This window comes from Acanthaster planci, linkage group LG02 (genome assembly GCF_054643075.1).
Source record: "Acanthaster planci isolate LZ-2023a linkage group LG02, COTS_SCS, whole genome shotgun sequence".
Classification (NCBI taxonomy): Eukaryota; Metazoa; Echinodermata; class Asteroidea; order Valvatida; family Acanthasteridae; genus Acanthaster; species Acanthaster planci.
The window spans coordinates 31,962,472-31,988,370 of NC_141778.1; the positions used below are offsets into that span (position 1 = coordinate 31,962,472).

A 25,899-nucleotide genomic window follows, 5' to 3' on the forward strand; every position below is an offset into this window, starting at 1 on the left:
GGGAGTCGAGTTAAGGTTAATTGTTGATAAGGGGAATACCACGTGGTGTTTTTGTTGGATGGAATTTCCTGCAGTGCCGATTGTCGCTGTCAGTCTTGTCATTCACTGCCATGGTCGTGTATCCGACACAAATATTTGGTTAACCTATTCCATCTTCAATGTCTTCACAGTATTGATGAATGTCATCATCAGCATCATTTCCGCCGGCCAGCTAGCTCAACGACGACTCCGGCTGTGGCCAGGCCCCTCGGCTGGCCGCCAAGCCTCCGGATCCTCATCGTAATGAACTAGCCGGGTCGCGGCGGAAGTGGTTGACATTCCACGGCTTTCTGGCGAGCCTTCGGTATGGGGCAGAGCCCAACTGTTTGGGGCACGGAATTAAGCAATGCTGGGGACTGGCCTTGGGGCGCTGCAGCGAGGTATGACGGGGACAGGCAAGCAGCACACGCTCCGCGAACATTGCTCAGTTCGGATAACGGCTCCACGTGGATAGTGTATGCATACTTATAATACTGCGCAACGAAAAATTTAAAATTTGCACGGTGAATCAAATTTTACCTTCTTTCTCAAACGGACTTCCTCTCCCGTGAAAGAAAATACAACTTGGCTGAGAAAAAGCGGGTCAGTGGGCACCACCACTTACGTGGTACCATTCATAACCGAGTTATAATGAGAGTGATAGTACAAATTGTTCGACAGGCAACAAAACGGGCCCCACCGACCAAAATCTTTTTCCGATTGTCCCGCCGTGTGAATGCATGCATAATGGTTTAAGGCCCGGGGCTAAACTGCGATCTGCTGCGGTTGAGGCCAGGCTCGGTAGTCGCGTGTTGAGAAAAAAAGAAAAAGCATGAGACTCCTCGTTCCTGTTTATCGCAAATTTATTTCTAAAAATGAACTTCGCTCGTGCACTTTTCAACAGCCCCATGGCCCCCGGGGAAAATAATCGGTCAAATTATTTGCATTAGGTGATCAAGTGATACACCTTATCTTCGCAATGTGGAGACGATTCATAATCATTCGTGGTAGCGATTAATCACTAATGCTTTATACATAGGACGGTACATCACTTACACACTGGCGTAATTTGCGAGCGTCATCTTATTCCTCTCGCAACAATATAGCATATTTATATACCTGCAAAGTACATGTAACAACCGATTTTTTTGCTGTCTACATGCGTTTGTGTCATAGAGAACATTGCAACTGAACTTTGCAGATGATACTGTTGAAAAAAATGCACAGGCCTCAACGCGACGTGTTTCCACTGCACTCTTCGCGCCGACCGATTCTCCACTTCCACTCGCCAAAAGTGCAAAGTTGGACGTGTCATCTAAACAATCGCGTGAACTTTGACCACCCGTCTATGTCCCGTTAGCGGGGAAACATGCAGGCCCCCGTGCATGCACGGAGCAAAATGTCTGATCTAAAGATGGGACATCGTTCTTGGTTTATGCGGAGGGGTGTTGTAGAAGGACTGGACAGATTAGGTCACTCACTGCTCTCGAAACCCAGGAATGTTCCAATTCTGCGAACTCAACTTGTTATATCAGAATTTCCATATCTCCTCCTAGTATTATTAAGCAACTACTCTTGCTGCCCAAACTCCTCAGTGCACAGACCTGGAGAGATGAGTGCACGCAGGGCAACCCGCAAACACGCTAAACGGAACCAACTGAGAGCGGTCTATCAAGCGCTGGCTTCACGGGGTACGTCGGGTTTAATTCACCGCGGTCTCCACTCACCCATCACAGTCTCAACAACAAGCAAGGATGGAAACAGTTGGAACAAATTATTTCGTAGCATTCTTGCTTTCCTTGTATTTTTTTCTTTAACACCCTCCTGAAAAATAAATAATATAATAAAATAGAACTCCAAATATTTTCTCATGTACGAAATACAGATAAATAGTTCCTTTCTTCAGAAGCAAAACACAAGTCAATCCTTTTTTAAAAGAAGTCAAAAATTTGTTAGGGATCTGCAACTGTGCTTCCTCACTACTGTGATTTTCGAATCACAGGCATGTTATACGTTCAGATTTACAGTGAGCACGCACAAGCTTCATTACGAACACGATAACCCGCATGCACAATGACCTTTGACACGTGACACAACATCGTGCAGAAAGTGCGAGATGTTCACCACTTGTCTCCCTTTCACGCGCCACAACCTTCCTTTGTCGTCTTCCGATATTTTACTAAAAAATAAGAAACCAAGGTCAGAAACAACTGGTTGAAACTAGACGTTGAGGTTGAACCCATAATGTGTCAGATTGTTGGGCTTCTCGTGGACATTTTGGTGAGCGATCTCTTGCAGTCTGTGGTAACATTCTATTCTAGCCAGTTCCTCAAGATCAGGGCCAGGAAATCCGTATCGTTGGACAGCATCAAACAGCGCTCAAATACATCCACAGATGGGTGCAAACTCGTTTTCCCGTTTACAAACCAATTGCTTCTCAAAAATCAACTAATTATTTCTACCTACGATGTTCTGTCTTTCAGAGTATGTGTTGCACAGACAGAAACGAACCATCTTGTATTCTTTTTGTTTATCATAAGGGGATACAATGCCACTGTTTGGAGACCCATGTTTGACCATCAGTCCTTTCTGCAACCGAAAAATGGAACATTTCACCAGCTTCCGTACTGGGGTGGACATCTCAGACTCTGTCTACCCGCCACAATGTGTGATCAGTCCACAAGTTATTATTCTTCTAATGAGTACAACAATATGTAACATTTCGGAACCTTTTATACAAACAGAAAAGGAAACTGGCAGAATGCAGTTAAGCATCATAACGATAACATGTTCGAAAGTTAAAACATATTCCGCCGAAAAAATAACAGCGTCACCTGTTAGTCCACGGTGTTAACTCTCTGTCTTGCGATACAGGAAAGTGTTAACATCCGCGAAGTGGATCCAGTCTTCCACAAATTAAAAATGTTACTGTTTTATACAGATTTATTTTTCCCCTTTGTTCTCATTATCATATAATTTGGTCGGTGCTACAGCACCGGTATGATACATTACATTTCTTTAAAAAAATGAATACATGTAGCTGACTGCAACGAAAATTATCCAGGAACGTCGGAAAACTTGCAGTATGAATACAATACAGAGAAACGGCGATCATAATCGTAACAGAAAAAAAATTAACAATTTTGTAAAAGTATTACGAGACATTACTGCTTTATGTTTAAGTAGAGGAAATGAGGCAGTTAGGTTATGTTTGCAAAGTTTAAAAAAAAGGTTGGAAGGATTCGGGCCCACAAAAAAATGCCATGCCTCGATAAAATGTAATGACCAGACTCGTTTGATCGTGACAAGAAAAAAGTCGGAATCAAGAAAGGAATACGGACATTCCCTGCAACAATTACATTGCAGTCAAACGTTCCACCTGTAAGTACCTGCAGTGAGTTGCTCATTTTTAGGTATTGCTACTAAATGCCTAAAGAAAAACCAAATTCTTATCAAATTTAACAAAAAAGGGAAAAGTTTCACAGTTGGATGTTTGGCAGTTACGCAGCCAGATTAGACAAGAGCCAGTTTAACTCAACGAGTTTTCAAATCACGGATGGATTGGTTTCCAAAATAAATACGTGCGTGATTAATGAGGTAACCAACCAGCTAAACAGGAAACAGAAATCGTATCTGCAAACAGAACGATGAAAATGATGGAGAAAAGTGACTGAGGGTTCAGGTAGATGAGTATTATGTACCGGCACCCACCCTACCAAACTTGCTTCAATTAAGCCCCACATCCAACTGCCATCATTGTGTGTGTGAGTGTTCCCTGAATAAACACTGGGTATTTATTTCCCACTTTTGGCACTGTGGATATAGGTCAGCGAGCAAACAACCTGGTCCGCAAACAACGTTAGTTTTTACGCGCCCGTTTTCTTTTTTTCTCTCTTAAGTGTACATGTATATGTACAACGGACTTCCTGTGTATTCTACAAGTCGACCATATTTTTCCCCTCTACACTCTTCTCTCGCTCCCTATGTGTTGACCTTGGGACTTTGCACCGGATTCGTTCTCGGAGGAATTGCCAGAGATTTTTGATTGATATACCTGGCAGTGTGAACCATGCTCGGGGCCCGTTCACGCGGGTAGACCCAGTTCTAGGGCCATAATCACTCCTCTAATCAACTCAAGATCGGGCACAGGGCAATCTGTAGTCACTCAAAATCGGGCCAAGGAGACTTCTGACGAACCTCAAAATTCAGAAGCGCTTTTCTCTCTATCTTCGCAAGTTCATAAACAAAGAATTACCCGCGGCACGATCGACAACCGAACCCCTACTGGGGTCTATCTTCTTGTCTTCCAAGCGAAATTTTGGCACAAAAAATCAAGTCTTGTAAAAAGGAGGCAGAAATGTGCGACACCAGCACAGTTTACATACAAGCAACCTTTGACCCTGGGATTCATAATGGGACACTACAGGCAGTATCGTCTGAACCTTGTACTGTGCCCAGGTTGGCGTGAATTTCAGCAGATGTCTGAATATGCCAACGACATACATGTCTTTAGAATGAATAAGTCACACTCACGTTAGATTTTTATTTCTCTCCGAAACCGAGCCTCAAGGTCCAAGAACTGCGCAGAGAAAGCATGCTAAATGATATACCACCAGGTTGAAGTCGAATATCTCTCTCTGCTGTTAAAACAAATCCGCATATATACTCTGCAGTGTGGGAAAAAACGCCGATAAAGAAACTGGGCAGAGTAACTTTAAAATTTGACGTGACTGCAACAACAGGAGACTGGAGGGAACCAAACAAGTTTCTAAGGGGACATCCCGCCGTGACAATCATGGCGGGTCGTCATGTAGGGTTGACCCCCGTGACCATGCGCAATGTGTGCTCACAGCGCCATGTTTCCGGCCTCATGCACAAACACCGCAAGTGAACGGCAATATGCAGCAAAGATCGTGTCTCTCTATGGATCCTTCATTAATACGAAAAAAAGAGTGCAATCGAGAGTGTTTATCTCCCATGATTTATTGGTGACTTTCGAGGAAAAGGGGAAAGGGTCAGTCTGCTTGTGCCACAGAAGTACGTCCTGGAAGATTGCTGGTGGCAGATTTGAAATTATTCGGGGCCGGTTAAGAAAAAAGCAGACGGTGATGTGGCAAACACTTGCTTTACCCAAGTTTTACGGCAACAGAAAAGGTAATAAGCGGGGGGAAATCCTTGACATGAAGAAAATGCGTTGTAAATCTTTGGCTAACTACATATTTTTGGCTGAAAGGAATTTTCCATCAGCATCAGCATGGAAGGGACGTGTGAAAAATCTCCCGCAACAAAATACTTGCGCGTCGCTGGAGTTTTCCACCCGACTTCACGCTCGTTCTGAACGGCACAATAATTGCAGCCGTACCCGTTTGGGGGGGGGGAATTGTTCTCTCCCTCTTTCGGTAGGGCTGCGCTCAGTCAATTCTGACGGTCGGCGGAGCACGCTGAATTACACAGCCGGCCAGACTGACAAAGCTGTACTTGCAAAGCTCGGCTACCAGCACCAAACACCCCTATAGTTATGATAATGCTGTGGAAATTGTTCACGCATGCATGGTTTTGGGGAGGCTGTTAACTTATTGAACTTTTTCTGGTGATTCTCTTCCCCCATTTTTTTCTTTTCCTTTTTTTTTATTTGGCTCGTGCAAAGTGACAAGTGCTCGAACAGGATCATCACATCGTACGACGCTCCGCAAGTTTGGAAGAAAGATAGGGGGGGGAACGAGAGGAAATAACCCTTGAAAAGTTTCACAGGTTCTGGCCACTAATGACTCCTACTTATGGCCGAGTGCGAGCTTAAGTTGCCCGGAGGCTAGAGGACCTCTTTTCGACACACCACCGCGGGTGAACCCCCGTTTAGGAATTATTCAATAGAGTAGTATTGACTGGCACTCGATAAGGTTTTTACAGCTCCATTGAGAGCTTTTATATTGTCCTCGTGTGAAAAGCTGCCGGAAACCGTGTGTAGTAGTTGTGGACAGGGAGGTTGGCCGCCTGCTTCTTCGGGGGGGGGGACAGAATGGGTGATCCGATAGCGCGGTCCTAAAACACCAACGAGTTTCGTAAAGGCTTCGCATCTTTGCCGCTACTTAGATTCCCCCAACAACTCTAACCTGAATACTGTCCGCGAGTTAACGTTATTATATCACAACATGATTTTATACAACCAGTTTTCAGTTTCACAAACAATCCAAAATGATGGCTAATACAACAAAACTCGATGCTTACAGAGAAGATTTGATAGACGTGTTGTGAAAACACGAAGGAAAATGCTCCGCTGTAGACCAAACAAACCGACCACAATGACCTTTGACATCCAGAGTAATGTTTATATATAATATATATGTATGTATGTACGTATGTACACATATATAATATACATGTATATACATATATAAATATACACAGTACATTATTACGTATATAGACTTAAATACCAGTGGGACCCTTGCAGCTTTCCAGCTCAACATGTCGGGTTGAAAACATTTTCCTTGGAAAAGATGAAATACGAGATATCGGAACGAGACGTTAAACAAACATCTGACCAACTCAGTGATTGCTGGGCCGGTTTGTGTTTCCCAACTCGGGAAAGCTGGAAAGCGCGGGAAAACGGCAAGGTCAATCTGTTTGTGTGTGTGTACTTGATTTCTAAGTTAAGGTTGTTTTGGGCCCGGTGTACTACTAGTCCACCTGCGTTTCAGCTGAATTCTAAATTGGAATTGGATCCCGTTCAGGCCTTTATAATCGGTTTGTCTTTGGGTCACAAGACGCCTTCAATTACTACAACCGTACATTTTTATACACAATATATTTAGCACACTATCTAGGTGTAGTGTTCATTGCACCATTTTTCCCATGAATAATAAAAATAATTCAATTTTACGCAGGTCCCCTACCGTGGGACGGTACATTTACACGTGAGTTTTATCCCCTCTGCTATCACTGTGACTGCGTACAATTTCTCTACCCTGGGGTGTGAGAGACGCTGTGGACTCTCCCTCCCCCAAGGTTTGTGCTACCGATTGGGTCTGATCCACACGAGATGTCTGCCTCTGGTAACCAGAATTCTTTGCACTGTGGATGCACTAAATCCCTGGCTTTCCGGTAGATGTCTCAGCGTTGGTGATGCCGACTCCAGCGTTCTCATGTTGCGTGGCAACGTCACCAGCGACGACGCTGGCTGCTGGCCGGCTGCTGGCCCTGCAACTTGAGAGTTGGCTCCGTAGCCACCGCACTGATATAATATCCTTGAGTTACGGAAACTCTGCCGTGGTGGCCACGTGGCGAGGCATGTCATTGACTCCGCGGGGCGCGCAGTAACCGCGGCCCGCCAGCCCGGAACGGGGCGTCCCGCTGGCCCTAACCGGTGTCGAATGTACTTCATGTTGGCCGGCAGGCTGGGAACTACCGAACCTGCACAAGACCACGAGGATGAGGACTGCGGCAATGCTACACAAAACTGTAATCCTGATCCTCGCACTTGCAACCGTCCCTGGCAAAGCAGAGTTTGCAGGCCGATATGCACCCTCGCCCAGGCAAGTAGCACCAGAGACAGGGCAATACCAGTGAGATCATTCCCATAAGCGACCATCTCAGACAGCATTTTTTGTCCCCGCAAGAGCACGGCTTGTCACTCCACGAATAGTCATCGTGGTTGCTGTCCGCTAAGTGGTAAAATAATCCCTTGACGCAACAGAGGCAAGTGCAATACTCCAAGGTGTTCTCAGCCGAGCACTCGTACCTGTCTCCGCAGAGCCAGGCGTGGGGCAACTCTGTTCTGGCTCGGCACTTGTCGCAGCAGCATCTCCCGCAAAACGGGCAATAGAGAGGTTTCTTGCTGTCGTAAACTGGGGTCCCACCCTGGGCACTGGCGTCACTGCCCTCTTCGCTAGTCCTAATGACTTCCCGTTTGGCGAGTTTCAAGACTTTGGTCTTGCCACGGTCCGAGATGACAATGCAGGTTGACCGGTGGGCACGGTGGTGATGCCCCCCTGACAAGACGACAGTGGGGCTCTCGTTGTTATTCCGTTTGTTGTAGAGCGTCTCGATGCCCGGAGCGTCCACGTACTCGTTCCTACGGGCCTGCCGCTCCAGAGGGGCGCTTTGCAGGGCCGGGAGGTCGAGGGTCCGGATCTGTTGCTGCCCACTAGACTGCCGCAAAGACCTGGTCAATCCAGACCGGGGCTGCCGCGATATCACGCCATTTCCATCCTGTGCCATGGATGCAACATGCGGCAAGCCGGTGCTCCATAAACTCTGTACAACAAGCAAAAACAACACAGTGAAAGAACAAAAACAAAAGAGCATATAGACATACATCTGGTTTTATATTTTATGGTCATGAAGTCATGAAAGTCACGCAACAGAGAAAAATATTGGGAGCCGGTTGATCTTTGCTCGCAGGTTGCTCGTGAATGATTAGGGCGACCTTGATACGGGGATTCTGGCATAACTGCCACAGACAACTCCAAAATCAGCTGGGTTTACTTTGGGGGTAGAGGTATACGTACGGCCTACCACAACGGGTATAAAACAAGAGATTTACGGTCAATCACTGCACCACAAGGATAAAGGTAAATTGCCATAAGAAGACACAACACGAGTATAAGTATGGACATGATGGAGGATAAGTTACCATGATCATGCTGAATATGTGTGTCCACCAACGGCAACACAACCGTGAGGAGAGGAACGTCAGGCAGAGAGGTTATCAACACAATAATCGCAAGCTTGTACCAGAAACTACTGCCAGTCTCTACGCAATGTAAGCACCGACTGTCACCCCCGGGTTAATGATATGAACTCTATCCGGTGCCCTGTGTTTATAGTCCCACTAAGTCCCCTGACTCGGAACTGTCTAATCAAGCAGTGGAAATGATCCTGGTCTGGAGCCGGACGCGCAGAGCGGAGGCATGGGATATCAGGCCGACCCAAATGGGACTTATCATACACGTGTTGATAGTGCACCAAGTCTTTCACTCACTCGGTTCTTCCCACTTGGCTTACGGACCCTTCCATTTCAAATTTTAGATATAGATTGTTTAAGCCTTTACACATTGGATGGAACCAGGAACTTGAAAGTGGCTCAAAGCTATTACCAACTGCCTGCCTGTTTAGGGAAACACATCATGTGACGTTTTACGGGCCCTCTCTGAACGAAAGTCTTATTATTTTTCTCGCCATCACTCAGTCCCGTCTGTAAGTCCGCATGCCTATGAGTATGACGGGATCCTCGGTCCATTCCTTTCTCTATGGTCCATTTCACTGGTACCAGGTACCGGTAGCTGATCCCATGCCAGAAAAAAAGGCTGACTGTGAGGGTCTGCGAAAACAGTTTCCCCGCAGTCGGTGAGTCTGGGCGAGGGGATCAGTTCCCGCCAAATGATTTTCGCAGTCACAACTTCTTTCCATACACTCACACAGCACCAAAGAAAGTTTCCCACTTTCTTTGCGAAGAATGAGACCCTGAGAAAGGTTAACAGTTCAAGCACACACATACTCTCTCTTCTCTCTCTCTGCATCAAAAACTCTTTACTTTGTATTTCTGCAGCACTATGGGCTTCTGGGCTGAGGAAAGGACAGGTTGAAAATGTTGCACATCATTCTGCCTGTCAAAATGCAATTACTAATCTCCTTCAAGAATCAAGAGATAGAAGGGGCTCGGCAGATTGATTGAGGCAACAAGAACACAATCGACGTACCTTGTCACACAGGTCGTGGAATTTCCTTTCATCAACCCCAACACAATCCCTTTTTGAAGCATTTAACAAACATACATTTTTTCTTTACTCTGGCCCATGATGTTTAGCGAGAAACTGGCCTTGGTAAATCAATTTTCCAGGATATGACCGAGAATCAGTTTATCCAAACCCACCAAATTGTTTATCAACCTCGGCGCCTACAAATACCCGATAATCAACGATAATGAACGTGCTACCAACGCGCGCATTTTAATCCGAGGTGCTGTCTGTGGCAAGAAAAGGGGGACACAATTTCGAAACAGTGAATTCGAGTACTTTACACAACCAACGAAGGTGCCGATGCGAACAAGCGCTGAAATTAACTTGACAAGTTCACACTGAGCACTACGAAGCGCAGTGATTACTTTATGGTTATATCCATTTCACCATGATTTGTCCCGGGTATCCACTGACATTTCTCACTGCTATAATTATGTTTATTAACACTGCCCACAGGTAAAGCGATCGCGGAGCTACCTCGTCCGTGGTCCATACAAGTTATCCCTGAAATAGCACAGGCCCCTGAGGGACTTGACGAAAAAACCACAAACCTGGTCGGCTTGAATTTCATTTCCACACTGAAAAAAAACTGACTGTGCGCACTGTAAGTGTGGACTCAACTAAAAGTATAAACATGGAGCTATGATGGTAAAACCATCCACAAGAAGTGCGGAGGTACAACATAATTGAGAACGTTGCTTGCTTGCATGGTTCACACCAAAAATACGTACACATCACTACAGAGAATTTTTATGCCTAATTTCCAGTTCTTTTTGACACTACTTTAACATGACGAAGAGCCACGTAAGTATAAAGAGAAAAGGAGCAATCCGTTTTACAGATGCACAGATAAAATGGGCTGACATGTATGTTCGATGCAGATACGGACTTTTTTTGAAAGAAAAAACTCAAGAGGAGGCCAATTCCAAGTGGGATGCATCCAAGATTGTGCGTCGGCACACTACAGATCGCGGCACCACGCGCACGCTGTGTTACCGTGATCTCCCAAACCCTAAATGATAATGATGATCTCTGTGACAAGAGAACTTACAGTCTGATGTGTTCAGGCAGCGCCTGTCGCTCTGTGCTTCTAGTCATGCGTCCCGAGTGAAGGTATAGAAATCCAAGCCAATCCGTGTGTGCATCACGACCTAGAGAACAGCGCGTAGCTTTCCATGTGGCGCAGCGTCAATCACAGAGCTAGATATTCCAGTTTGGCTCCCGACGACCGTGTAGTAAAAAATTACACCAAATACTGCAGGTTTGCGGAGGTACCGTGACTACATGCAGAGATTCAAGTGCTCTAGCGTCCAGCCAGCACTGTTCCGGTCTCAACCGAAGGACTTTATTTACTGCGGGGCGGAATTCTTTCACTAGCGAACGGCAAGCAGGCACTTGGATATTGATATGTAAATGCAAGGGGCGTACTCTTGGGGCGGCACCATTACTCCGTAGGAGGTTTTCTACGGCTGTCACCTCCGTTTCCGGAGTAGCTGAGGCTGCCCTCGGATACCAGCTGTGACCGGATGGATTTCATCACATTCTAAATTCCTCGCAGTGTAGTATTACAAATAAACAAACGGCCGGGGAAGTCGGTCAATCTTTTTTTTAATGCCCGAGACATATTTCACGTAATTATTCCATCACATCCTGTCCCCTCAGAACGTTTGACAGACTCCCCCTTTCTAATCCAGTTGGTCGAGTCCAAGATTTGCCTTATTTGGACAGCGGTCTGTCAACATCCTGGGCGAATGATTTGCTAGCCGCTAATCTCCAGGGATCAGGCATTTCCGGTCTTATCGTGTTCCGTTTTGCAGGTTTATCGAAAACAAACCCGCCAATGCACGGAGGTTTTTGCTTTCCAGGCACGGATCGGTGTCGGCTGTGCCATGCGTGCCACAGCGTTGGTGTGCGTTGTTTACTAGAGACAGCTGCTAGCGTCCCCTATCGTCGCGTTTTCAGCCGTCACGTCTGTATCGCCTATCGTGCTTCGTCGCAGGGACGGCCCAGGTCACACGAGGCAGGCGGGACGGCTTCTCCAGTAGATTTCGTCACAGCACGGAGGATTTTTCTGACCGTCCCTTACAGCGGGCTACATCCGAGTGGCATTAAGATGTCATGCTCTTAAATTACGGCGGATGGAAACGATACAACCTTCCAGGCACTCTCATTATATTAAAAGCATGTAGCATTGAAGAAACATTGCAAGTAATAAATACATGTATCCAGAAAACCTCAGACTGAAATGGTGCGTGCATCGTATAGGTCGTGTTATTTATTTATTTTTTCTTATTTAAAAAAACTTTTAACACTATGTCGTCAGTACTCAGACAAATGCAATTTTTTCATGTTTTCCATTTAGGAAGATTTTCCGCTGTAAATATAGCATAGCAAGACCATCCGGTCTGAGGACGTGTGAGTTACATACGTGATACACGAAAAGCGAGAGGACAAACTTGAATGACGAGACAACGTGCAACTGGAAGTATCGTGCCTGAAAAACGTGAGGTTATCTATCGTCCGTAGACTAACTTTCGAGTTGCTGAAAAGGGTTTGCATATCTATTCAGGTAACTTGATAAAGATGTGTTGTCCTGTCTCATTTGAAAAAGAACTTTCAGCCCAAGTTTCCTGCTTGGTATCGTCGCAATTTTAGAACATGAAGTCGCTTCGTGAAGTTGCGATTAGAGCCGGCTCTAGAAAGGTCACAAGTTGAAAAGGTCTTGAAGAGAAGGCCAGACCGAGAGCTCAACAACGGCTCTAGCTATGGGCTCATCAAAAATACACCCCTTGGGAAAAAGCTCTGGATGGAATGGTTGGTAAACAAGCTCCGCAGACCCTTCTTCGCAAATGAAGGGGGGACAATCAAGGCGAAAAAGCCACGTGGAAGTGTTTCATTAAGCCTCAATTTCCAGCGGTCTTGTATCGCCAAAAAAAAACCTCATTACGGCCGGCCCGACAATGGCAGAAATGACCAGGGAGGTATCAAGAAGTGTTTTAAGAGCGAAGTCGGAAGCTGCGGTATACACTCGGGAGAAGTGGAGGGTTTTGTCTGTCCACGCTCGAGGTTACCGCACAAAAGTGTTGTGTCTTGCCGAGGGGATTTTGCACAAAGGCCCGTTTCGCGGATGAAAGCCGCCTCCAGTCAATTCTTCGCCGTCTAGTGATAATCGTCCACCTTCCTCCGAATAACAGCAAACCAACGACACGATACAGAAGTGACTGCTGTATACCAACTCAAAAGCAGAAGCTCTCAATGGTTGATATACATTCGAATGGTAGACCCCAAGCCCCAGCCACAAAAAAGCCCGTATTAGAATATATCGATCGGGCTGGTAATGATGTTAAACCACTCGTGATGAACACTCCGGTTAAAGATCTCTTTAAGGAGTTGTTATGCCCAAAGTCACAAACACGTCTAAGCCCAAACACCGGGAGAGTTGCAAGGGAGGAACACGGGGAAGGAACAGACCGACTGCCCGCTGACTGCATAAATGATTTTTTTTGAAGGGACAGTCCGCCGGTGGAAACATGTTCTCCCTTTTGTGCTGGCAGTAAATCCTTGGAAGGTTCGGAAATCCAAAAAATCAATTGCCGGTCGAAGGCCCCACTGAAAGGCCAACGGGGGTTACCGAAGAGCCATTGTACACGGTGTAATAATCATAATTAACCCCGCAGAAGAGTACATTGCAGGGGCTCCATAATGTGGCGCACGGCATGGAAGCGGGGAATAGGACGACGCTGCTTAATCCCTTCTTGAAATTACGGAACACGACGAAGCGAAAAACATGGCAAGTGCTAACTTTAAAATGATGATAGTAGTGCAGTTTACAGGATGTATGGTAGTCTGGAATTTTCATTGAAACCAATTAAAAAGTATCGACATTGAAGTAAATGTAAGTTTGAAAGCAACAATGGAAATAAAATTTGGACTTCAAAATAATCACATTCATGAGTCGCATATTACCGAATCGGGTAAGCACTAAGCACTGTTTTGTGTTGAAAATACTGAATTAACATCAGCTCTGATGAAGCAGTGGTGTGCAGAAAAATTCAAGGACAAGATCTAACTCAGTAAATGGTTAAGTGTGCAGACATGAGTTTTTACCTCAAATAAATGAAGTTTGGATGTTATAAGTCTATCAGGAAAGGCCTTCCAAGTATTTTCCGTCTATACGGAATAGAACTTAGAAGGGTTGATTCTGAGGAACTGAGATCGGCTTTCCACACCTTTCCTACTAGGCGGGGAGGGAGCAAGGACAAATCTTTTCGTCCACTCGTAAAAAATAACAACTTTGACATAAATAGGCCCCCAGGATTATAATAAAAACCCGAAAGGAATCACTAATGGATCAAGGATGACCCGCTGATGTAATCCGTCACCTGGTCGCAGCAGACACGCACCAAGTGAAAGCCCGTTAAGCATTTCTCTTTTGCTTGGGATATGGCGGGAAAGCGGCGTAGTAAAAGACATGGCAGGAAGTATCCACGCGAGGAGGCCGCCGGTTGATTGACGGATTGCGTCCGGCCGTCGAGCAATTAATATAATCCCCCTAACGGACGATTCGGCACGATTCCGTGAGTCTGCGCTTTTCCATACCAGGAGTCCAGGGCCAACTTCGTCATTGAGTTGTTCTGCTTACACAGGTATAGGCCTTCACTGCAATGCCATAGGTCCTGGACAATAACTCATGACTCGTTGGACTCAGATCACTTTTTTTTGCATGGTGACTAAAAGAAAGATTATTGCAGAATATTAGCCCGTACAGGAAAAACTGAACAGACTGCAGTTTAGAAGAATAGATTGTGACAGAGAAGCCTGAAAGTGGGTAACCGGGAATCAGTCATAAGTCACGTGACAACCACGCACATCATTCGTGATGTGTTTTCACCTTAATTTCATACACACGTTAATTTGCATGTACTGCTTCTGTGTTTCTTATTTTACGTGTATTTGTATCTTTCATTTCTACGGGCTAAGTTGGAATACGAATGCCCCAATTTCGCATCCGTCCTGCCCGTACTTGCAGATCAAGTGCAACGAATATAAGATTTTAAGGTAACTAGTCACATTAGAAATGACGGCAATTAAAATGTTGCCGTTTTTTTAAACCAATACATGTTTCCTCCTAATAACATGGGAAAGGATTCCACGCATCTCATTTCAATAGACTGTATTCATGTGTCGACCATCCTGAATTGAATTTGAAAGTGAGGTTAACTTTTTTTATTTCGGGAAATAAACAATGATTAATTATCGAAATGTTTTATGCCACATTAAAAGTGATGAATGAAACCCAAATAGTCTGGCACAGCCCTACTGAACAGATTGCATTGAATAAGAACACAAAATATGGCTTCCCCGTGAATGGGGCGTCTATTGCGTTCCTAAAGACCACTTGTATTCAGTACAAATTTATTTAATTTTTCTTTTCTTTTTGCGCATCACACCTATTATTTTTTTTACTAAGTAGATTTTACATACAATCCTCCTGCGCGCACGGACAGACAAGTGACAGCAAGTTGAAACGCAAGGAGATAAATGATGGACACAGGTTTCAGGCTTCTCCGAGCGGCCCAAACTTTCCGGCAAAAAGGACCAGGTAAACCGCAAAACGTCCGCAGAGTAAACACCACTGCCCGCTCACATTCCTCCCAGACTGGACAGAGACACCCCCCCCTTTTATCTCCTTGATCACATATCCTTGTTTGTCCCCCCCCAGCATACAGAGCAAGCCCCCCCATGTGCAAAGCGATCGATTACCAAACATGACGCATCGTACACTTAGCGGACAATGGGCACAAGAACCACCTGGGCCAGACAATCTCAATACGCGGTCACCCGTCAGTCAATGAAACGCCGACGCACGTAGTGATCAACGATTGGTTGACACTGACCAGACTCATATCATTTTCATTGGATCGCCACTTAACAGCATCATGTGACACTATCATGTGGTGCCTATTGGCTAATTACAAGGTGTATAATAAAAAACGATCCATTAAATGAAACAACCAACTTGGACCTAATTTATCGTATCTCACTAGATGATAGACCATTTTGATTCATTTGACACCGCCGGAGCCAGTTGCATATAATTATAATGTATTACTATAATGTTCATGTAATACCATTTTTATAAAGTGCAATAACATTTGCGCCATCAGACCCCGTAAACTTCCACAATACTACATGTACATGTATAATCATACAGAAACCACCCTGTTTTACGATGTTGATGAATCCAAAACAAAGATAAATACGAATACGAGTAAAACTGGGTTTTTATCATTTTTATGTTGGGCCCAGCATGGCAAACAACGCCGTCAACGGAAGGTAACGTGCTCAAAACAGACGAGCAACCGACAGATCACTGGATGTGACCCGTGATTGGACAGTTTAGCTACGGTCGATTGTTTCTTACGCTCTGTCCGAGCCCAAGGATTTCTCCGTCTTGTCCGCTTGCATTACGAAATTAAAGTACCCCCTCCCATAAAAGATTAGTTGGTAATGAGAAAGCTGCGGCTTGATTATTTGTCCAAACAGCCCACGCACCGGGACCCAGAGGGTAGCAAAAGCGAGTCGAATTATCTTTATCGAACTTGAGCAAATAGCAATTAAAAATGTCGCAGCGGAAGAACATAACTGTGACGTGAATGATGACAGACAAGGGCCTTATAATAAACAAGTGAGTGGAAAACGTGTGGGTGAGAGACGTGCTTGCACAGTTGCAATGAATATAGCGATTCTATACGCGAGTGACACAGTGAATAAAAGAGTTTCTTACATACTTTTTCAAGATTTTAATACAGACCCCCAAAATGGGTTTCAATTACTGCATTAGGAGTACATACACAATCGATGAATCGAGTACTCCTCTCTCCCTTAATAATTTTACCTTCCGCTCGGGTTTGGAACAGTGGAGAATGGGGTCCCCCTACATATTTTTTTCTGAGGTAATCCGAAAGAGGGCCTAACGACTGAACGGAGACGGTGCCTCATCAACTGACGAAGGCTAGCGACTCCTGAAAAATTGCCCACTTAATCCAACCAATTCAAAGATCCAACCAGAACGGGACATGCCTTTCGTAGCAATGAAAACAAACTAGCCTAGGCCGGCTAGATCGCTGGCACTGAATACAAGAAATAAGAAGAGCCCGAGAGAGTGTCTATTTATAGCCACACACGAACTTCCTAAATCTACGGGAAAAAATCATTTCTGTCATGCGCTGCTCATAATTTTTTTCAAAAGTTGCAGTTCTGCTGGAACCCGTGGGATTTTTTGACGGACAAAAAGACTATCTGTGCAGTACAATACAGAAAAGAAAGGGGGAAATGAACACTGCTTTTGGTCAATCGGTCGTGACGAACCAGTTGTGTCCCGACGCGGGTCAGTGCAGTAAATATGAACTAACCTGTGTACTGTACCAGAGATATTAAGCGATTTGTAGTGCAGGTCGGGGTACACATCGTGCGAATCTGTTATAACTGAGAGGTCTTTTGTCATGAGCACGCGGGACCTAAAATGTGTCATGTGCGTGCGTTCATTGAGACCAAGAAACTGCACAACAGCTTGTTTTCACAAAATGCATCGTCACACATCATGCCAGTGCATATACATGTATCATGAGTATTAATTCAAGTGAAATTGTTGGTGTGAAACTTCTCCCTCAGTGTTCGCATTGAAAAGTATGTAGCCACTACGCATGAGGAGTTTATACACAAGATCATAACATTTGAATAATCTAATGAAAACAAACTAATAAGACTCAGAAATGGTGTACGGACCGGATGCTTACATACACTGGGCATGGAGCTATGAGCTCCATGCACTGGGCTACCATTTCAGTAAGGATGAGCTAGATCCGTTACGAGGTGGCGCTGTTTGAGCTTGAGAGGCGCGCTTCTCCCGCAGTCAGCAGCTGTTCAATACTGTATTATCCAACGGTTGTGGCCGTGTACACATGTGCGCGCAATAAATCATGCAGGAATAATTATAGTCAGTCACGGCTGTTAACATACACGTGCATTAAAAAAATCCTAATAAAGTGGGTATTCATAAAGAACAGCAATTAAATATTTCCGTTTTCATATCCTGTTCGGTATATCATTGGAACGAGGGAAAAAAAGAACAAAATCCTCGACGCATATTGAGTCAACAAGGGAAAACAATTCAAGCATACATCCGCACAAAAGCATAGAAAAGAACTCATACTCATTCAAACGATTGGACGGTTATATTCATGGGCTCTATAGATAACAAAATCATAAAGGGTGCGGAGTTTAGATGTAATGTCACAGGGACGACCCCCCCAACCTATACAAGGGTGCTGCAAAATCACCGTGGGAATAGTCAGTATCCGGAAATTTCGTAAGCGATGCAAGGGAAATTCCTACTTTGGTCCCCCGAACTGATTTGAAATGGGGTAAACCTTTTGGTCACCGTTTATATTAAAGCTCAAGAGAATGTGTATTTGAATGATTTTCAAGCTGTAGCTGATTTAGGGACTTTCCCAGTAAATCATTACGAGCTGCATTAAACAATATGGCACGGGACGTTCAATCATTCACAAACAGGGACACTGTTGTGAACAGGGCTAAACACGGGAGTCGGAAATCAGCAAACCGGAATCGGAAATTGCCAAGAAAAAAATTCAAACACAGAAAACAGATGGTCAATTAAGTACGGGGAGGGCCTACATACATGTTCCGAACATTAAGACTAACAACCTTGGCATATAATTTAATGACCACTCACGCACTTACTTACGAATTGGCGGCACCAATTCGGTCAGGTCATTGCCAGAATTTTTTCCCCAAATTAAAAAATGCATATACGATTAAATCAAGGTTTTGACCTTTTGATTAGGTTGCTCGGTCAGGCTACGATTGAACAAAGACCAGAATCTTCAAGAGCGGGTGGGTCAACGTTCAGTGGCGGATTCCGGCATCTTTATAAACAGCAATACAGCTGCGCAATAAAAGATTACAGCCTCTAAACTGCCAGCGTGGTAAATATTACCTGAGAGGCTGCGCCAAAACATGTGGCCAGGTCTTCACCAATTTTGCATTCCGCGTTAACGACCCCTACATCCGCACAACCGGAGCCAATTCATTAGCTGCCGCTAATTTGCTGGAAAACACTTCTCGTACGACATCCGGCCGTGCCTTGGTAACTACTTCTCCCGACAGAAAAAAAAGCCAAACGGATAAATAATCGCAAATGGAAGAGAGATGAATTGCCCTGTTCACAGCGAGCGTCACAGCGAATGAAGGCGGGGAGGAAACAGGATCGGTAGAATGGTGGATTCATGGATGCATCAATGACGCGACGAAATTCATTAGCAATAACGCACAACCACGGAGTGACGACAGCATCATAGTTCGAATTTCGGGAATTCGGCTTGCAAAATATACGGTTTCCGAGAAGAAGTGTTACGTGAAATGCCGACCTTTGAGCCAGAGAGAACAGAGGAGGTTATAAATAAACCAGGTTTATGTACTTGGCCAACATGTTTACTGTCAAACATTCTTACCCACATTCTCGTAACCCTATGCCCAGTACAACTTGCATTAACTTCCCCGCTCGCAAGCTGTGAAATCACACGTGCATCCTCAACCACGGGAATTCAAACACAAACCATATCTCCACACTAAAAACACATAAACTGCGTGGCTTGTTGTAGCTCGTAAAGAGAACAAAGTAAAGGCGTGACGGATGGAAAAAAAATTACTGAGATGACCATTGAATGATGTTTTATATCTGCGGCAGGGAGCGGTTCATGGCTGGCAGGAAAACTGAAAAGTAGGCAAATTATAGCAAGCTGGTGCCTATACGGTCATACAGTTAGCTAAGCAGCTGTTCATCTCCGGGCAAGTACAGATACAGATAAAAGACTTATTATTTGTCCAGTACTGGATAAGTCTACCGTGACATTAGTTTCCCGCCTATGTTTTGTGGTTGGCCGTCTCCGTGTCGAGGTCCGAGGGGAAACTAATTAACCAAAGTATTCAGGCTCCAAAATATGATTTACCAGTCAGCGTCATTCAGCGAACTCCTTTTGAAAAAGTGCTGTGGAGGATTTCGGTGTGGTCTACCACTTTTACACTTTTCCGCTTTAAATTTTCATTGCACGTTCCACCAATGCATGTAAATTTGGGGAAAGAGGAAACGGCGCCCTCCATTAGTTCGAGGACTTTTTCAGAATGCACAATAATCAGTCATCTCGAATCGGAACATTCCCAAAGAGGAAAAGAACCTTCACAATAAGACAAAGGATAGTTACCAAACAGGAAAGGATTAATGGGTTTGGGCATCGCCGGCCGGGAGGATTGTCTATTTCTCCCTCCATGGTGAGACCGTGTCATCATCTGGGGTTCGATCTTGGCTCGACCATGGGAGTGAGAACAAACATCACAGGACCTTGATCACTCAACAACAAAAATCTACATGTTGGTTTGTACATGCCAACTAAAGGTCGTTAGGTAAAGCCAAAGTTTCACCAGTCCAGTTCATACCGGTATGTTTTAAGCGAATGGAAAAACTGCCTCAATTTTCAAAGGGCACAAGTAATTAATATGGGGCATAACAGTTATTGTATATGCTTTCAAACATGTCAAAAAGGTTCGTTTAAGTGCATAGCCTACACCTGGTTCACCACGAATGTGTTAACATTACACACGCAACAATGGCCAATCCTCCACTGGCCTAGACAGGAGCAGACGACCCAATGACAAAATGAGTGAAATGTGAGGTGACGGACTCCATTGCTTGAGAGTGCTTCTGCGTGATTGCATCGCTTGGCTACATGTAGACTTGCACTTTATTCAAAGTCCCGACTGGAGAAATCAAAATGAACCATGACTTTGTGACAACACTAAGAACAAGGAGTTTACTCCTGAACAAGCACCAAAATCTGAACGAGATAGCATCTGTTTTTCATCCATCCACAGAACCGTATTTTGATTCTAGGAAGGTGTTTCGATTCTCACTCACCAAGCAAAATAGCGTTGTAGGGAGATGGCACCTATACAGTCGTCCCACGTGACATTGAACAGCCACTCAGCACCATTTGTCATGACCTGACGACGTAATAATTTCCGATTTTGTTCAGCTTTAGGCTTTCGCATAGGTCTATGGGTCTTACCCAGACTTTCACAACTCCTTAAGATGCACACATAGGTGGTATATAGGGGCCAGTTAACCGTTTCATGGACCTGAGAGTTTGGAAGCATTTTGTTCATTCAAAAAAACATCCTTGCCGATAATTTGTAAGGAGTGTTACAAGGCCCTGGAATTTTTATGTACGAGAGGCGAATTTAGGCTAAACAACATCATCAAAGAGTGAACACTCATTCCCATTTCGTAACTCAGGCGAATCCCATCGAGTATAAGAGAGAACGCCTTTGTAACATCGGAAAGTCACGAAAGAACAATTTTCGCTGGGTGCAGGCCTCCTTCATCTCAGTATTTTGAATAAGTTCGTGAATATCGAAATCGCATTACTTTATTAAAGCGTGTATATAACTAGCATAAAATCCAGAAGGTACTAAAAACAGGGACTGGCTGCAGATTCTTCGGCCGCTGCCAAAGAATTATAGAGACGTAGACACGACAATGACCCGACAACCTCTGCCATGCTTTACATCGGTCTGGAGGGCGAGGTATGGTCAGACCATGGTCAGAGGGTCAGATCGAAACTCCCAAACTCTGACAAACAAGGTAAAGACTAATACCTGGCATGAAACACCACTGTTGTGTTTTATTATGGCATAATTTGACATATACTACTTACCTGTAATTGTTTCATGTTAGTGTATGCGTCCAGTTTGTGTCACGGTTTTTTGAGAGGGAAGGCGGGAAACTCTGTCTGTGACACACAGGGGTGCCTGAGAAGGCTGAAATCCAATGATGACGATGATATGGCAAGGGTGTTATTAGGAAACGATGAGGAGAGCTGAGGGTTTAGCGTGACCCGAGCAGACAGGTGTGCGGCTGGGACGCTCTTATGTTTGTGGGGGAGCGAAGGAACGGTGCGGGTGACCCGAAGGACAGACGGTGTTTTCCCCCTGACGAAGCTCACGTCTCTGCGTCGTCCCACTCATTACATCCCCCTCCACGCCGTGGTTTCCTTCGTGGAGCAAATAACGAGACCACTGCTTGTTTTTTTTTCGGCAGAGAGCAACTGTCTGCCCGTGTACACCTGAGGTTCCGGCGAAGTAGGCTTAAAAGCTCAACGGCACGTAGCCACATACGGCAGGTGCCATTCCTGGGATTCTTAGGTTTCCCGGTGTTTTTCTATACGGTGAGCCGCACGATGTTAAGCCCCCGTGAGTTCCGCGGTGGTGAGTCCGAGCAAATAATGACCGGAACTTGGCTCACACTCACAGTCACATGGACAGGTGTGGCGAATCACCCTTCTTTACGATCTGTCCATCCACAACCACGCCACAACGCACAAAGTCCTTCGTCCAGTCCCACTCTCAACAACACTAAGATATTACCGCCGCTGCCACCGCCGAACCGCCAACGTACGTCCTGAACCACTCACTGCTTGCTTTCGTGTCAGTGTCAATTAAATTTCAAAGCACCAATGATCTTGTCCCTGGGGCAATGCGCCCTTTATGTGTTAACCCTTGCCCTAGACGCCTGCCTATAGCCGGACGAGTACCATCGGTGTCACCACATCCTCCCCGCAACTGGTCAGCTCCTGGAAAAAATACAACAGACAAATGTTCGTTGCTCCAGAGCAAAAAGCTCGGAATAGTAAGCTTCAAGTTGGGGTTCAGTGTCGACGGCAATCTCAGATCACATCTCTGAAATCGATTATGGCTAATCGATTCCGCTGGTTTCCAAGTAGAGATTAGCCTGCCCTCTTGATAAGCCGGTTTTCAGCGGCACGCACGGAATGCCCCAGATGCCTGGGCCACGCCAACCGCTTGCACCATTTCCCACGCCTTCGTGCACATCGCTCTGGCTCATATACCGTATTACATAAGCAACGATCCGGATGCAACTAATATCATGAGGGCCTCATATTAGAGAAAAATATGATGGGGCACAGCTGGACGTAACTCACGCGCAGGCATGACGGGAGAAATCTCCATCCATTATCATGAAGGAAAAAAAATGAAGAATTTCCGGCGACAGCCGCGCCGGTCTGCCAAGACAATAGGGAGTGACAGGCCGGCGTGGCAGGTCAGCGATGCCTGCCCGGGGGGGGGACTGGGAAGGCGGCCTGGGTCGGGAGAAATCGAAAATAGAATCAGAGACACTTGTATTTGTAAGCATGTTATTCGAGGTAAAGATTTAAGACTGAGCAAGGCTATGTAAAAACACGAAATAATTATGGAGCATTTTCACAGATACTTATTGAAAACCTGTTTGTTAACTCATCAGAGTTAACTGGAAAACATTTCAACTTTAAGTTTCCAGTTTGCATTTTTTCTCAATCAGGTAGGGCCTATACACGTACAGCTTCTGGACTCGTTGACGCTCTACTGACCATAGTTTAACCCACGTCAATCCTGACAGACGCCTCTGACGTGGACAAGCATAATTTCGCACCGTTTTTAGTACAACGTGACAGTGCGGTGATTAGAATCTCTAAGTTCAAGTCAAACATGAATAATAAAACCCACCGATAAAAAAAAATAAAGTATGCCCAGATCAAACTCATCAACGAGCTGGCAAGATGGCACTTAAAGTCTGAATAACGCGCATTCTACCGCCAGTTATTTACCGACGGTATATCCTTGTCGAGTTAATGAGTGAATTTCCGACACATCTGCCTTGTTAGCAACCACGGGTGACAGATAATAGAGCGGTTGTTGTCACTTAAGGTTGTTATAAACTTTCATCCCCGTCATAGAGTGACACCCCTGGCCAAGCCCCATCCCAAACACACGATCTCCCCCAAGATACACCTCTTCCTCTTACCTACGGAATTTCCTCCGTTTCTTCGCAATCTAATTAGATATAACAATTAACAAGACAGACGAGGCCATTTCCGTCAACACAGCGGCCGATAATTAGAAGGACGTGTTAATTAAATGATAAGGAGCGTGTGAACGGCCCAGGGCCAAGGGAGCGAGGAAGGGGCAGGGTAATTGGTGGAACTTGCTTGGTTGGCCGGTGATGGGGCCTCATGACAGGCCCGACGATATCATACCAAACCAAATTTTCATTTTCATGTTCATCTTGGAACAAGGTTACGAAGTACAAACCCAACTGCATAGGCCCTCCCAATGGCTCCCTTTTTCGTTGTAGCCTTGGTTCAAGACGCTACTAATGGACTCCTTGCATCAGCCAATATCATCTACTTGAGGTGCCTACTATTGGGGTTTTTTAGTCACGTGATTTTTGACAGTCAGCATCTAATTAATCTCACAACATTCTGGCGAACACAAAATTTCTAATAGAAATACACAGATTCGAAAATGCACGCGCCTCCACGGACATGGTACGCTTCCTGAAATGCCTTTGCCCGTCATGTTACGTCACGTGAAAACCCGCAGAGTTTAAGTGTATACAGGTCGATGTAGACCGTTGTTAATTGTCACTTTGTTAAGTTTTTGTCGTTCCAGCACCGCTTGGAAGATCGAACATGTTAAATGTAATCATTATTAAACAGAGTTTTGAACTTAAAATAAACTGACAATGACAAAATTCCACATCGTCTTCATGACTTTTTACAATTCTGTGACAATTTCGGATGACTGACAATGACGAGTCTGGAATCAGAAAACGGAATTTAATGCATTTTCCTTTTTGTCCGAGTTTGAAACCCTGTTTTTTTTTGGCCATGCGAGCAAAATTAAACTGCTTATCGGCAATAACATTGAAGGATACATATCACATCAAAATCAGATTTGACAATATTCAGAGTTATCAGTATTTTTTATTTTGAGGGTTAATAACAGAATTATAATGATATATTTAACTGTAGGTTCGTTAGTGGGAAGAAAAGCGGACTGTCGTGCAGGTTGTCGAGTTGCTGTGCCTCGTCAATCGCCTGTTTCCTCAGCGAGGTTTTGAAAAATACCACTTAAAACTTCGTGAACGCTCGTATAGTCATAAACATTTTCAGTTTTTCGTTACTTTTGCAAAGCTACCGCATTCTCATGGGAGTAAAAAAAGCTTTGTTCTGGAGGTTAAACGCCACGTGGGAGGTTAACGGAAGCGGGCCTGTACCTTGTTTTAATGACTAGCCATTTTAATTAGACAGCAGGTGCATCTTTTTGCTCGCCGGTACGCCTTCCACTACCTAATTGGTAGCCGATGCACACTACACATCGACAGATTTTTACGACCTACAGATCCCTTCCGGATCACATACTTACATGTATGATGTAAGTGGACGGGCAGCGACCAAGAGAGAGCATGGGACCCTTTCATTAACGAAACCGAAAGAGATGGTGAAATCGAATTCTAGCTCGATCTATTACTACGTACTCACATATATGCGTTGTCACTGACCGTTCGTGTGAAAACAAGTACCTCGAAACGAAGCAGTATACTGGCACATTACAATGTGAGTACAGCATCACCGACACTGTACATCAAAGAGGACTTAGTAACATTCAAAATGGCAACTATAACGCGCTGGTGAGAGTTGTGAGTACTTCAACACAATGCGAGAAACGAGTACACAAGAAAATTAACAGCAAAAAAACATCAGGAAATGTTGGAAGTTGGAGTTGTCCCAGGGAAGTTCGTAGGATCTCTTGTATGGCCTTTATTGTCGTACAAGTGAGCTGAAAAGGATTGAATTGTCAATTCCACAAGTCCAGGACAAAGAAATGCTTACTGTACCTATAACGGGTGGTCTAAATTCCTCGTACATTGGAAGCACAACCCAGTGATAGGCCAGATGGAAATGCTTTGCAGAATCGGGACCTGAGGAAACTGGGAGCAAGTACACGTACTAACTATGCTACTAAGCGCATGCAGATATAGTAACAACAACAGCAATTAAAAAACACCAACAAGCCATTTGGTAAACAGATTTCCAGGGTCACTGACCGCTCGGTCGAGGTGAGAAGTCAAGCCTTAAGATGTCACGGTGTGTTGTGGTATCGCTGTTGCCATACTGATATGTCAGCTTATTATTTATACTGCATGTCGTCTTACGGAGGAGTCCTT

The 25,899-nt window shown here is 44.9% G+C and overlaps 2 protein-coding genes across 7 annotated transcripts in view; both read right to left on the bottom strand.

The window, feature by feature from the left end:
* The window catches only part of spata5 (spermatogenesis associated 5), a 96,635-nt gene that overhangs the window by 27,117 nt on the left and 43,619 nt on the right, over positions 1-25,899 (bottom strand). The gene's annotated exons all lie outside the window — the stretch shown is intronic.
* LOC110976835 (protein sprouty homolog 3-like) overlaps positions 1,793-25,899 on the bottom strand; it is a 48,698-nt gene continuing 24,591 nt past the window's right edge. For 2 of the 5 annotated variants that reach the window (XM_087129995.1, XM_087129992.1), the window contains exon 2: positions 1,793-8,271. In XM_087129995.1, coding sequence (XP_086986121.1) covers positions 7,465-8,235 — 771 coding nt within the window. In that variant the 5' untranslated portion in view covers positions 8,236-8,271 and the 3' untranslated portion in view covers positions 1,793-7,464. Of the gene's footprint in view, positions 8,272-8,650; positions 9,134-10,806; positions 11,140-21,550; positions 22,432-25,899 lie in introns of those variants that run through there. The other 3 variants (XM_087129987.1, XM_087129996.1, XM_087129990.1) reach the window with 3 other exon arrangements.